Source organism: Mustela putorius, unplaced genomic scaffold, assembly GCF_011764305.1.
Source record: "Mustela putorius furo isolate JIRA1106 unplaced genomic scaffold, ASM1176430v1.1 tig00000145_pilon_pilon_pilon, whole genome shotgun sequence".
Taxonomy (NCBI): domain Eukaryota; kingdom Metazoa; phylum Chordata; class Mammalia; order Carnivora; family Mustelidae; genus Mustela; species Mustela putorius.
The window spans coordinates 23,334,322-23,348,622 of record NW_025421294.1 but is presented as its reverse complement, the minus strand read 5'-3'; the positions used below and the strand labels follow the sequence as shown (position 1 = coordinate 23,348,622).

The following is a 14,301-nucleotide window of genomic DNA, read 5'->3' as shown; positions in this document are numbered from 1 at the left end:
TATGGAATCATAGAGTATTTGTCTTTTTGTGACTGATTTATTTCACTTAGTATGTCTTCGGGATTCATCAATGTTGTTCCATATGTCAGAATTTCCTCCCTTTTTAAGGTTGTATACATTCTATGTATAAGTCTCATTTTGATTATTATTAATCTGTTGATGGCCATCTGGACATCTTCCAAGTCTTAGCTGTTATGAATAATGCTGCTATGAGCATGGGTGTACAAATATTTCTTCAAGACTCTGCTTTCAATTCTTTTTTGGTATACATGCAGAGGTGGAATTGCTGGATCATAAGGTAATTCTAATATGAATTTTTTGAGGAAATGCCATACTGTTTTCTGCAATGACTGCATCATTTACATTCCCACCAACAGTGCACCAGGGTTTCAATTTCCTCACATCTTCATCAGCACTTGTTATTTTCTGGGCTACTTTTTTTTTTTTTTTTAATAGTAGCCATCCTAATGGATGTGAGGTGATACCTCATTGCAGTTGTGATTTGCATTTCCCTAATGGTTAGTAATACAGAGCATCTTTTCATGTTCTTATGATAGGCTGGTCTCTCGATGGTGTCCCAGAGGCTCTGTTCACTTTTCTTCAATCTTTTTCTTTTTCTCAGACTTGGTAACTTCAATCATCCTGTCTTTAGGTTCACTGATTTTTTTTCTTCTGCCTGCTCAAATATGCCTCTGAATCCCGTCAATGACATTTCATTTCAGTTACTATATTTTTCAGCTCTACAATTCCTTCTTGGTTTCTTTTGAGGTTCTCTATCTCTTTATAGATATTTCCATTTTGTTCATAAGTCATCTTCCTTTTTTTTTTTTTCATAAATAATTTTCTTGACTTTCTCCATGTCTTTTATGTTTAGTTCTTTGAAAATCTCTAAGATGGTTGTTTAAAGTTTTTAGTAGGTTTGCCATCGGGTTTTTCTCAGGGATGTTTCTGTTGGTTTATTTTTTTTCTTCGATAGGATCATCGTTTCCTACTTCTTTGTATATTGTTCTTTCTTGTTATTGAAAACTGGACATTTGAATGTAGAATGTGATAATCCTGGAAATGACATTCTTGCCCTTCACCAGAGTTTCCTGTTTTTGTTTTTTTGTTTGTTTATTTTTATTATTGTATACTGTCTTCATGCAGGATCAGCCTGAAGTGTAAAGGTCTTCTTGGGTCTTTTCTGAGATTGCACCTTCCTTGGGGATGCAGGTGACAGTCTAACTTCCTCTGTATATGCGTTACTTTTGAGGTCTTTAATGTCTGGCACCCAAAAGGGGAAAAAGAGAAAAATGAAGGAAGTGGGAAGGGCACGAGCCTTTAATCCCAAGGACATTAATTCAGCAAGAGGGAGAGGGACTTGCAACAGACAGGGGAACAACTTTCTGCACTCTTGTGATCAGAAGGAGCAATCAGGGGGCACCTGGCTGGCTCAGTGGGTTAAGCCGCTGCCTTCGGCTCAGGTCATGATCTCAGGGTCCTGGGATCGAGTCCTGCATTGGGCTCTCTGCTCAGCGGGGAGCCTGCTTCCCTCTCTCTCTGCCTGCCTCTCTGTCTACTTGTGATCTCTCTCTGTCAAATAAATAAAAAAAATCTTTGGGAAAAAAAAAAAAAAAAGAAGGAGCAATCAGCAATCAGAACACAGACCCCTAATGCTTGGAGAACATATCCTGATTGCCCACCCTTGCTCCCACAAGTTGCATGCAAGCTGCTCCAGAAATACTTGCATGGCTCCCTGCCATGGGCTGGGGTGTGGCAGATAGGTATCTTTTCCAAACTAAAACCTGGAATTGACCAAAGTTGTCTAAGCCTTCCCCTGGCAGTTGCAAGCCTTAAATAGACTCTAGAATTCCAAAACAGTTACATCAGACAAATTCTGCCTATGTCATTGCTGTCTAGGTGGGGAGACATATTCCAAATGTTTCTTACCCCCACACCCTCCCCAAACCCTCCACCATGAAGGCATTTTTGATGCTCTAGAGAAATAGTCAAGGAAATGTGTTTTTGGCCACTTCTCTGGGAGAAGGAGATAGAAGGCAAAGTCCAGGACTTACATGGGGAGAGAGGACAGGAGGGCTTGTCTGATAATCTCTGCACACATCAGGCAAGGAAACTTCAATTAGGGGAAAAATGAAGTTACATTGTGTTTGAAGTTTCCATTCCTATGTGATTATAACCACTCAGCAAATTGGTTAGGGTTTTCTTATTCACATTCCTTACACAGCAGAGGTATCTGGACGGTTTCCTAATAGAGAAGGGCTGAATGGAAGCTTTAGTTAACAAGCTAATTTCTGGAGAGGAGAAATGGTGCCTTTAACTTGTGTTTTCTCCTGTAAATACAGCTCAAGGATTACAGATCAAATTTGGTCAAAACTAAAAGAGAACCTCTCATTCTACTATACCATAGGGAAAAAAATATTTGTTGAGAGACTTTGGTCTCCTTCCATTTCAGCTTTTCATTTTGTATCTTGTATAGAAGAACATTATAAACCAATATTAAAAGCTGAATAAATGGGGTGCCTGGGTGGCTCTGTTGGTTAAGTGACCAACTCCTGGTTTCAGCTCAGGTCATGATCTGGGTCATGAGATCAGTGTCGGGCTCCACGCCCAGCTCAGAATTTGTTAAAGACTCTCCCTCTCCCTCTGTCCCTCTCTCAAATAAATAAAAGATTTGTTTATAGTAGAAGATTTATTTGAGAGAGGAGAGAGAGGCAGAGAGAGAAGCAGCCTCCCTGCTGAACAGGGAGCCCAATGTGGGACTGCATCCCAGGATCCTGAGATATTGACTGGAGCCAAAGACAGACACTTGACTGGCTGAGCCACCTAAGCACTCCTAAATAAATAAATATTTTTAAAAAAAAGGCTAAATAAATACTTTAAGTATCATCTAATCATGTCTTAGGTACCCAAGATGAAATTCCAGGTAACTCTTGAGTCCTCGGACTCAAAAGAGCCCATTTCTTTGAATACATTTTCTTCCTTTATTGTTTACAGCTATATGTTCCCTTTACATGTTGGGCAAAAGCAACCAGGAACAAGAAGAATTCTTCCTTTTGACTGACTAACCAAGCATGCCAAGTGTCTACGTACTGTTAAAAATTCCATTAAGGAATTTTTATTGGAATTCCTTAATGGAATTTTTAAGGCTTCCCCTTAAAATAACTCATTTTAAGCACCTAGTAGCAGTAACAATGGCATGAAAATATATCAAACATAAATCCAAATAAGCCAAAAGTATCAACTGTGGTTGTTCCTAATTAATTACTAAATTAGCTTATGAATTTTTAAAACTTTTTCTTTAATACTTCCTAAAATTTCTCCCATGAACATGTGTTATTATTATAGCCAGTAAAAGTGGAGTGTTGCCTTTTTCTTTTAATTGTCCAATATTAGAGCCCTGGCTATCCATAAGGTACATAAAATAGATGTTATCCATTCCAGAACACAAAATATGAGTAATAAAGTAACGTGCTACTGTTGCAAAACAAAAGTAACAGAAATTATTTTCCTATGCACTGTTCACATAATTTAAAGAAAAAAAACTTCATCTAATTATTATTAATCTTTAAATTATTACTTTTAAATTTTTAATTCCAGAACCTGGGTTTTAAAAATGAAAACTATAATAAATCTTTTTCTAAGCTAATAACCTACTGACCCAGTGACCTCCTTTGGAATTCAGGTTAAATCTGATATCACAGATATTTCTGGGATGGTTGTATCTATTAATTAAAAGTAATGCTGAAATTTAATTGAGTGGTATAATACAGAACCCAAGCAATAGCCCTTAACAATGTTTATCACCATTTATGAAAAATCCTACAGACTGCTCAGTATTTGTGTTATAGGTAAAAAGATAATTATTCCTAAGAAAACATATTAACTTGTAAAGAAAGATCCAAATACTTTTTAAATTGTTGAATGTATGAGTAAAGATGAAATTAAACATTCTCAACTTAAAAAAAATAAAGAAATCATCAACATAATTTATAACATATCCCTGATATGTCTGACAATGCCATTGCAAATTAATGATGAGAAAATAAGATATCATGTTAAGTAATCCTGATTCTGCCTTTACTACTACTATGCTCATTCAAAGCCTTAATTTCTTAATTTTCCACCTAATTATTAATCAGATGAAGATCTGTAATATTTTAAATGTTATTTTACATCAAATCCAATAGTTATTGTAGAGAATACAGTAAACCTCAGGGGCCGCTTGGCTGGCTCAGTCAGTTGAATGCCCAACTGTGGATTTCAGCTCAGGTCATGATATCTGAGTCCTGAGATTGAGCCCTGAGTTGGGCTCCACACTCAGCAGGAAGTCTGCTTCTCTCCTTTCTCTGCTTCCTCCCCACCCTGCTCACTCGAATGTGCTCTCTCTAAAAATTAAAAGAAAAAAAAGAAAACCACTTCTGGATCATGTTTGAGGATCATTACCAGCACTTGTTTGAGACTCAGCAAGTAATAAATTGTTGGCATCTTATTTTAGCAGAAGAGGTGTACAGATTACACACATTATTGGTATTAGAAATTTTAGAGTTCTTGGGTCTAGGTACAAGTTGAAAATCCTTATTGGACAAGGTCAGGTATTCTAAGTTCTAGAAGGGCACAAGAAAGGCTAAGAAGGCCATTGCCAAAAATTGTTGGTAAGCAGGTTTCTCAAGGGTCGGAGAAACAACAACACCTGTCTGGTGTTGAGGGAAATTTTCCACACCCAGTTTTATTGAACTCGGGGTAACATGACTAAAGCCAGAGAACCAATGCCACATGCAGCTGGTTGGATACTTTCCTAGACACAGTGGTAACCCTCATCAGTTGTCATGTATGTGTGAGGGGATATAATGTTTTCCTTTCTTCCCATCAAAGATTTGCACAATTTCGAATTGTTCTTGGAGATTTCAATTTTGCTGGTATTCAGCAAGCCAATCGTATCCTGGGACCCATTTACTTCATCACTTTCATCTTTTTTGTGTTCTTTGTCCTGCTGGTAAGTATGACCATATATGTTCCCTTTTTTGCTTATAATTTTTAGAATAAAAAATGAAATTATTAATTTAAAAGAAATTATAGTATCACTGCTGAGCTGTCAGAGCTTTTTACATTTATTAGGAATTGTGTGGGTTCCTAGAAATCCAGGCCAAGTCCAAGGTCTAAAACGTTTTCAGTTTGTCCAAAAGAGAATGTGATCACAGTAGTTACCATCTTGGTGTCTGACATGTGCCAAGAGTGTGCACAGCTTCTCCGAGTATAATTTGAATATCCCAGGTCTGTCCAGCCAGGACATTCCATACTGGCAGGGATGAATATATTCAGCCCATATCACAATGGCTTCTAACCCTTACAGCTAAAAGTTCAGACCTTTGTGATTTTTAGGAGTCCGCAGGATTTTCACACGTGCTCAGGACAAATTTATGTGGCCTTCCTAACCAGGAAAAGTTGCTTTCCTAGTCGAGGCACTGCTACTGTCCTCCTTGAAAACCCTTTTGTCAATACATAGCAGTTATCCCCATGTGGTGGCCGGAAGTCCTCACAGTGGCAGAGCTGGGCTTCAGTGAAAGGTGGAGGTGGCCTGAGAGTAAGAATACCCTCTCCACAATTGTTTGTATTATCCGGACATAGTATTCCTAAGAGCCCTGGTAAAACTGTGACTTTAAACAGCTTTATAGAATTAAAAAAAAAAAAACCACTCTTACGAAAATATACTTATTCTGTTCTGATACGCAATGTTGACCAATTAGTGTGTGTATGTATATGTGTATATATTCATAGATATATATTAGTACCCAGTTCATATGCATTATTTTATAGTTTTTCTCATTTACCATAAATATAGTTGCTTATATCCACACTATACATTTCCCATTCTACTATGTTATAGTCTGCAGAGCCATTTCTCTGTTACTGAGCATATGGGCTACTTTTATTTTTATTTTTTTATTTTGTTGTTTTTTAAAGATTTTCTTGTTTATTTGACAGATCACAAGTAGGCAGAGAGGCAGGCAGAGAGAGAGAGGAGGAAGCAGGCTCCCCACTGAGCAGAGAGCCCGATGGGGGGCTTGATCCCCGGACCCTGAGATCATGACCCGAGCCAAAGGCAGAGGCTTTAACCCACTGAGCCACCCAGGTGCCCCTAAGCATATGGGCTACTTTTAAATTTTAAATCTAATTTACAAATCCCAGCACTTAGGGCTCCTGGGTGGCTCAGTAGGTTAAACGTCTGCCTTCAGCTCACATCACGATTCCAGGGGTCCTGGGCCTGGGAATGAGTCCCACATCAGGCTCAGCAGGGTGTGCTTGACTCTCTGCCTCTGTCCCTCTTCTCAGCTTGTGCTCGCTCGCTCTAAAAAAAAACCAAAAAAACAAAAACAAAACAAAACAAAAAAACAAAAAAACAAATCCCAGCGCTTATCAGTCACTAACATTTAAACTAAATTTTGGGGCACCTCAGTGGCTCAGCTGTTAAACGGCTGCCTTCAGCTTAGGTCATGTTCCCAGGGCCCTGGGATCGAGCCCCGAATCGGGCTCCCTGCTGAGCAGGAAGCCTGCTTCTCCCTCTGCCAGCCGCTTCCCCTGCTTATGTTTCCTCTCTCGCTGTATCTGTCAAATAAAGAAATAAAATCTTTAAAAATATATAAAATAAAATTTTACTGAAATAATTATGTGATTATTTCTCCCCAGAACATGTTCTTGGCAATTATTAATGATACATATTCTGAAGTGAAAGCTGATTATTCAATAGGCAGAAGGCCAGATTTTGAACTTGGTAAAATGATAAAAAAGGTATGTCTAATTCTTTTCCTAATTTGAATGCTAAGACAAATCTTGTTCAGTTTATACTCTTGTCATTTGAATAGCACTTAAACCTCAAGTAGTGGTGGGGGTTTTTTGTTTTGTTTTGTCTAGGTCCAGTCTTGCTTTTATTTGTATTATTTCACTGCCAGGGAAGTGAGATTTCTTTCTGGCTTTAAAAAAGGTGGCCAAAACTATTTCAGATTTCAATATATCAAATAGCAATTGAGCTGTTTACCAAATGCAAAACAGCATTGGGTTTTATAATAAAACTATCCCTTCCCTCCAAAAATGTTCAACTTAGATCCTAGTAAATTTCTATAAATAATCTTAACTCAGAACTCCTTGGGCCTTATCTTGCTCACTTTCATGTTTCTGTTAATAGCAACACTCTTATCAGTCACCCTGGGCTTAAAACTTTGCATTTTTTACTCCCTGACACTCTGTTGCCAAGACTTGTGTGTCAAGTTCATCTCTGTGGTTTTTGTTCACATTTCTGAAATTCAAGGTCGTGCTGATTCTAACCGCCACCTCTGGGTTAGAGCCCTTGGTACTTTTCCCCAGCTTGTTTGGTAACCTCTTCTGGCCTCTTCCCTGTGCCAGCCCAGCCCAGATATTACTTCTCTGCTCACAGTTCTTCAGAGTTTCTCTGGGCCTGTCAAAGAAAGTCCAAGTTCTTTATCCAAACACTCAAGGACCTTCTCAAATCTCACAGTCCCAACCTGTCTTTATTCACGATCACTGAACTATGTAGCATGTCTGTCTTCCATGCGCCCATGGACAGCATGGTGTGTCCCAGCCAGTGTTTGACCATAGAGCTGTGCACCATCACTTGCTGTTCCTCTCCCCCTCTGGGCTTCTACTCATGTCACTCACTGACACCCAGCAATGTTCCCCCTTCCCTCGATGACCCTCTGTTCTCCCGGATAGAGTGGCATCTTCCCTGTCCTCTCAACAGCTACCTCACTTGAGTTGTCAGCAGAGTCATGTGTGTCCCATCTTGCTCATCTCTGCACAGACATGGCTCTAACCGCATCACTTCACACAGGAAAAGTCCTAAGAGCCACCAGGTGACTGGAGCTTAAAAACTCTGTCCAAGAACTCACCTGCAAAAAAGAAACTATTAATATGTCCCCCAGTGAGCTGAAGTGTGGGTTTTTTCATCTTTTATCTCTTGATTATGATGCTGGATATATGCCTTAAAGTGTTAACATCATTAAATGCAATAAATATTAGTAAAACTTTTCAAAGAATTTTTTTTCCAGAAAATATAAGTGGTGACCAAGTGAAAGAAAGATAATCATAGCACTGCCTCCATATTTCTTTAGGGTAGTAGTCCCTAGAGACAGGCATTCCATACTTAATTCTTGATCAAAATTAATACAGTATTTATTACGTATTTGTAATTACGTATTTATTATGTATTTGTTCAAATCTTAAACTATTTTTAATTATGCACAGAGTTACAACAATGCTCTTGAAAAACTGAGACTAAAGAAACCGGAAGAGGATGAAGACAAGAAAAAGTAAGATGACATAATTTTTAACTTGGCATTTCAAACTGTATATTATATTAGAAATTCACAGAGTAAGATTCTGATTGCAGAACAATCACCACCCAGTGTGCTGATTCTAAATACGTTGTTGATGCATCATCCAGTAGTAACTCCTAATTCTGAGAGTGCCATGAGACTCCAAGCTAAGCTAATTAAACATTAACATTAACGCATGCCATGCCACTCAGTAAAAGCTTTAACAGAAAGCTGGATAGAATACAGACCCCCTAAAGGTAGGAAAAAATTTTAGTCTGCATTAACTGCATTCACTTAGCTATCAAAATAAAAAAGCTTTACACAAAATATTTAAGGATACCTTCATACCTGCTGAATCATTTTGGTGTCAAAATGCTTCTAAAACCCAAGCCTCTGGCAGTGGGACATAATATAGACATTTTTTATAGCTAGAGATGACACTCTACTTAGAACTTACTGATGACCACATTTTCCAAATAATTAGTATTATCAGAAGGACCAAAAATGCAATTTAGACACTTACCATAGAGCTGATTGTATTTAGTGCTGCATTTCCCTTTCCACTGTTATATGCCTGTGATTTTTATTTTATATTGTTAGTGAGAAAGGCGGAGATTTGGTTGAGCGAGCCAGAAGAGAAGGCTTTGATGAAAATGTAAGATTTTAACTTTCTCATAAGGATAACTTTATTAGAAACAGGCCTACAAAAAAGTTCTGATTAAGAATTGAAATGATTTGTTTTCTTTAGAGCAGTAGTTGCCACCTCCAAAAATTTCTCCCAGAATCCAGCTGTTTTGTTGTTTAGAACAAGTTATTTCAACCCTACATGCCACCTCTCTTATTGTTGCTCTCGGCCTACACCCTGGTCCTCCAGCTGTAGTCACTGTGGGATTATCACATAGGGGTCAGTGAGTATACTCTATTGACATGATCATGTAATTTTTCTCTTGTAATCATTAATGTGATGAATCACTTTTAATGTTTTATACAGTTGACCCTTGAACAATGAAAAGCTTATGTTTACAAAGTCCATGTGTACATGGACCCATGTAGTTCAAACCCGCATTGTTTAAGAACCATGTTGTTGAACAACAGTTTGAACTTGGTGGGTCCAGTTATATGAGGATCTTTTTTTTTTTTTCAATAAATACAATGCAGTATTTACTGTGAATGTATTTTCTCTGCCTTATGATTTTACCAGTACACTTTTTTCTCTAGCTTACTTTAATACAGTATATAATATATATACAGAATATGTTTTAGTTGGCTGCTTATGGTATTGGTAAGGCTTCAATCAACAGTAGGCTTTTAGTTGTTACATTTTTAGGGAGTCAAAAGTTATACACACATTTCTGACTGCACAAGGTTTAGCACCCCAGCCCCTGTGTTGTTCAGTGTCAGCTCTACATGGAGTGGAGTGAGGTTTCTCACTGTGAGATAAGGAAGTTATAAAAAGAAAAGGTTGAAGGTTAAAATAAACTTTGTGGTGTTGGATTAGAATTGTAGATGTGTGTGTGTGTGTGTGTGTGTCTGTGTGTCTGTATGTCTATAGCTCTATCCACTGAGAAGTCTAGAAGTAATAAGAGTTAGTTCCCTAAACCTTGGTTTCCAAATACAATTCTCTCCTAAAAAGGAAGCAGGGCCCCTTGGAGATATAGCTAAATTCTGGGGCTGGAAAATACAACATGAATCTGGAACATCTTGTTGAGCCAGAGAGTAAAAGTGTTCAAAGAATAATAAAGATATGTTAAAAGGATGCAAGGGTCGTATTCAAGGGCTCCCACTCGCCAAATCTGGGAATGTTTAAGAGCTATAATGAATAATAACGGAGAACCCATTGAATAACCTAGGATTCCATGAGTTCATACTGACCTAAACACATACATGGGTAAAAGCTGGAGGAAAAATGGACCTTTTCCATACTTCTCCACAAAATGCATATTAATTACAAAAAGAAAGGAGTTATATCAGGGTATAGGAATATGGCAGATAAGCCTTAATCAGTAGGAGAAAAAACTGAAACCATACACCAGCTGGTAAGATGCTAAGAGAATACAGCATCACTTCAGTAACACTCACACCAAGGATGCATAACATAACAAAATGTAACACAAAACTAAACTACTGAGGGACATTCTACAAAATAACTGGCCTGTGTTCTTCAGAAGAAGAAAAGTGTCAAGAAAGCCAAGGTAAAGCTGAGGAACTACACCAGACTGAATGAGATGAAAAGACAAATAGATGTAATGCGTAATCCTGGACTCTAGATCCTTTTACTATATAAGGGGCACCATTGGGACAACTGACAAATTTGAATGGGGGACTCAGCATTAGAGGATAATAATCTATCAATATCAGTTTTCTGATTCTGATTGTTAAGCTGTGAAGGAGAACATCTTTGTATGCAGCAAATACACACTGACATGCTCAGGGACAATGTGACATTCATGTTGGCATCTCCAAATACTTCAAAGGGAAAAAAAAGTACTTATACTGTTCTTATCCCCCTACCCGAGCCACCCAGGCACCCCTTTGTACTGTTCTTGTAAGTTTCCCAGAAGTTTGAGATTCTTTTAAAAACAAAACTGGAATTGAATAAACTATTTCTGAGATAAAAGATGATGTAAATTGAAAAACATACTGTGTACCCAGGGGAAATCACCTAGAATGAACATGACATTCATCCAAGTAAAATATGGACTCAAAAGAAAAAGAAAACCAGGTTAACATGAAAACAATCACTACCACAAATCAACAGAACAATACCTACAAATTATGTAAGGAAAGAAAATGTAAGCCAAGCATATTTATTATCCAGCAGACTTGTGCTACAAGTATAAAGACTCAAATGGTTTTTTTTTTTTTAAAGATTTTATTTATTTGACAGAGACAGTGAGAGAAGGAACAAGCAGGGGGAGTGGGAGAAGGAGAAGCAGGCTTCCCACTGAGCAGGGAGCCCCATGGCTTGATCCTAGGACCCTGGGATCATGATCTGAGTTTGAGGCAGACGCTTAACAACTGAGCCACCCAGGCCCTTGAATAGTTTTGAACATGCAAGAACTCAGAGAATACTGTTGTATCCCTAAGGAGTCTACAAGAACATCAGCTTCAGCTAACCAGAGGACTGGAGAAATTTTGGGAAAAGGGAGGGAGAAAGAAGATACAAAATAGAAAACATTGACTGATTGGTTTGAATATATAGCTAAAAGTTAAAGAATTATCATTTAGAGTTAATAATTAGTAAGAGTTAATTTTAGCATATTTAACAATACAATAAAACAATAAGAAATTGTTTCAATGATTTTAAAACACATTTTCTTTTCACATTTTTTTTCTTTTTTTAAAAATTTTTATTTATTTATTTGACAGACAGAGATCACAAGTAGGCAGAGAGGCAGACAGACAGAGAGTAGGAAGCAGGCTCTCCGAGGAGCAGAGAGCCCGATGTGGGGCTTGATCCCAGGACCCTGATATCATGACCTGAGCCGAAGGCAGAGGCTTTAACCCACTGAGCCACCCAGGCACCACTCTTTTCACATTTTAGCATTGTTAAAATCAAGATGTGCCTTGAGGTTGACAGGGTGTCGTAGGTAATTGGCAGCCTTTCTTTCTCATATGGTCCATAAACAATGGTGTGTCTTACACTAGACTCCCATCTTTCAGATACAATGAAACATGGTAATAAGAGTAAATATAATTGTGTAATAGAGAGAAAGATGAGGAGGAAAAAACTATAAGCTCACTACTCAATGAACTTGTTTGATTCATTTTTGAAGGAACCAAAGCAAGAAGAGAGGAACCAAGTTGTATAAAAGGATACATGAATAAAAACAAACCACTAAAACAAAACCATATACACCATTCTAAGAGCAGAAGAACCAAAACAAAAGCAAAAACCAAAATATACCATGTCGTTCAAAATTTAAAACATACCATAAAACAGTATGACGTAACTGTAACCACTTATGTCTGCATATCAGTAGAAGCAACTAAGCTTAATTTACTTAAAAAGAAAAATTTTCAGATTGAATCATAAAGCAACACCCAATTCTATGCTATATCCTAAAATATATACCTAAAGCAAAGTGATTCAGAAAAGTTCAATATAAAAGCATGAGCAAAGGTTTAAACAGGTAAGCGAAAGGTTTAGAGGACACAACTGAATATAAGTTGAGGTAGAATTCTAGACCTACAGCTCTAAATGAGATGAAGGGCACTTTATGTGCTAACATAACTTTAATAATTATGATTATCTATGCACCAAATAATACAGCATTAAATTCTGTCAAGTATGGCCTGCTAAACTTATGAGAAATAGGAACACTGAAAGTAGAGATCAGGAAAAATAAAAGGATAAAAACTACAAAAAAATGGGTATGGTGATCTTATAGTTACATATTTAACTTTGTACTCGCAGAAGATACATCTGCTTTTCAAAAACCCATTCATAAAAAATTATCATTATAGGGGCACCTGGGTGGCTCAGTCAGTTAAGCATCTGCCTTCAGTTCAGGTCATGATCCCAGGGTCCTGAGATTGAGCCCCACATTATGCTCCCTGCTCAATGGAAAGCCTGCAGCTCCCTTTGCCCTTCCCCCCAGCTCCCACTTGTGCTCTCTCTCTCTCTCAAATAAAATCTTTTAAAAAAATGATAATCGATTGAGCCACAAAAAACAATAAATTCCAAAAACTAGTTAATACAGAAAAAAGTTATTTAAAAAGCAACATAGTAAAAATACTTTAAAATCAAAAAATAAAAAGAGGGCGCCTGGGTGGCTCAGTGGGTTAAGCCGCTGCCTTCGGCTCAGGTCATGATCTCAGAGTCCTGGGATCGAGTCCCGCATCGGGCTCTCTGCTCGGCGGAGAGCCTGCTTCCCTCTCTCTCTCTCTGGCTGCCTCTCTGTCTACTTGTGATTTCTCTCTGTCAAATTAATAAATAAAATCTTTAAAAAAAAAAAAATAAAAAGATTATTTAACCGACTTTAGGGGCACCTGGGTGGCTCAGTGGGTTAAGCCTCTGCCATCAGCTCAGGTCATGATCTCAGGGTCCTGGGATCAAGCCCAGCATCGGGCTCTCTGCTCAGCAGGGAGCTTGCTTCCCCCTAACCGACTTTAAACTATTAAACAATTCTTGTGGTGCCTGGGTGGTTCTGGGTTGTGCCTGGGTGGTTACAGTGCCAGGTAAGCGCTGGACTTTTTTTTTTTTTTTTTTAAGATTTCACCTATTTGACAGAGAGAGATCACAAGTAGGCAGAGAGACATGCAGGAGGGAGGGGGGAGCAGGCGTCCCACTGAGCAGAGAGCCTGATGTGGGGCTCGATCCCAGGACCCTGAGATCATGACCTAAGCCAAAGGCAGAGGCTTAACCCACTGAGCCACCCAAGCACCCCAGCACTGGACTCCTGATTTCCACTAGGGTCTGATCTCAGGGTTGTGAGATCAAGCCTTGCGTCAGACTCTGTGCTCAGCAGAGTCTGCATGAGTTTCTCTCTCTCTACCTTTGCCCTTCCCTGTTGCTTGCATTCTCTCAAAGAATATAAATACTTAAAAATAATAAATAAATACAATCCTTTTTTAAAAACTATTAAACAATTCTTGAATCAAATAGGAAATGCAAAATGAAATTGCAGAATTCTTATAAAAAAAACCACCAAAAACACTATACAGCAAAATCTATGAGAAAGTCAAATGCCAGAAGAACATCAAGAGCCTTAAATTTATCAATAAAAATCAAGACTGAAAAACTGATTTCAGCATGTAACTCAAAAAGTTAGAAAACAATAAATAGAAAAAAAAGAAATAAAGATAAAATCAGAATTAATGAGTGGCAAATACAAAGTTGTATAAATAAGTAAAATGGCTGGTTCTTTGAAAAGATGAGAAAAGATGAAGAAACTACTAGCCAACAAACATGGAATAAGAGGGAGAAAGCATAAACATGCATAGTAAGAAATTGCAATGGGAGAAATAATGA

At 38.0% G+C, this 14,301-nt stretch overlaps 1 protein-coding gene across 5 annotated transcripts in view; it reads left to right on the top strand.

The window, feature by feature from the left end:
- PKD2L2 (polycystin 2 like 2, transient receptor potential cation channel) overlaps window positions 1-14,301 on the top strand; it is a 42,515-nt gene that overhangs the window by 18,770 nt on the left and 9,444 nt on the right. For 4 of the 5 annotated variants that reach the window (XM_013052472.2, XM_004744889.3, XM_013052471.2 and 1 more), the window contains 4 exons: window positions 4,873-4,993; window positions 6,685-6,786; window positions 8,257-8,321; window positions 8,928-8,982. In XM_013052472.2, the coding sequence (XP_012907926.1) occupies window positions 4,873-4,993; window positions 6,685-6,786; window positions 8,257-8,321; window positions 8,928-8,982 (343 nt within the window). Of the gene's footprint in view, window positions 1-4,872; window positions 4,994-6,684; window positions 6,787-8,256; window positions 8,322-8,927; window positions 8,983-9,075; window positions 11,209-14,301 lie in introns of those variants that run through there. The other variant, XM_045075470.1, reaches the window with a different exon arrangement.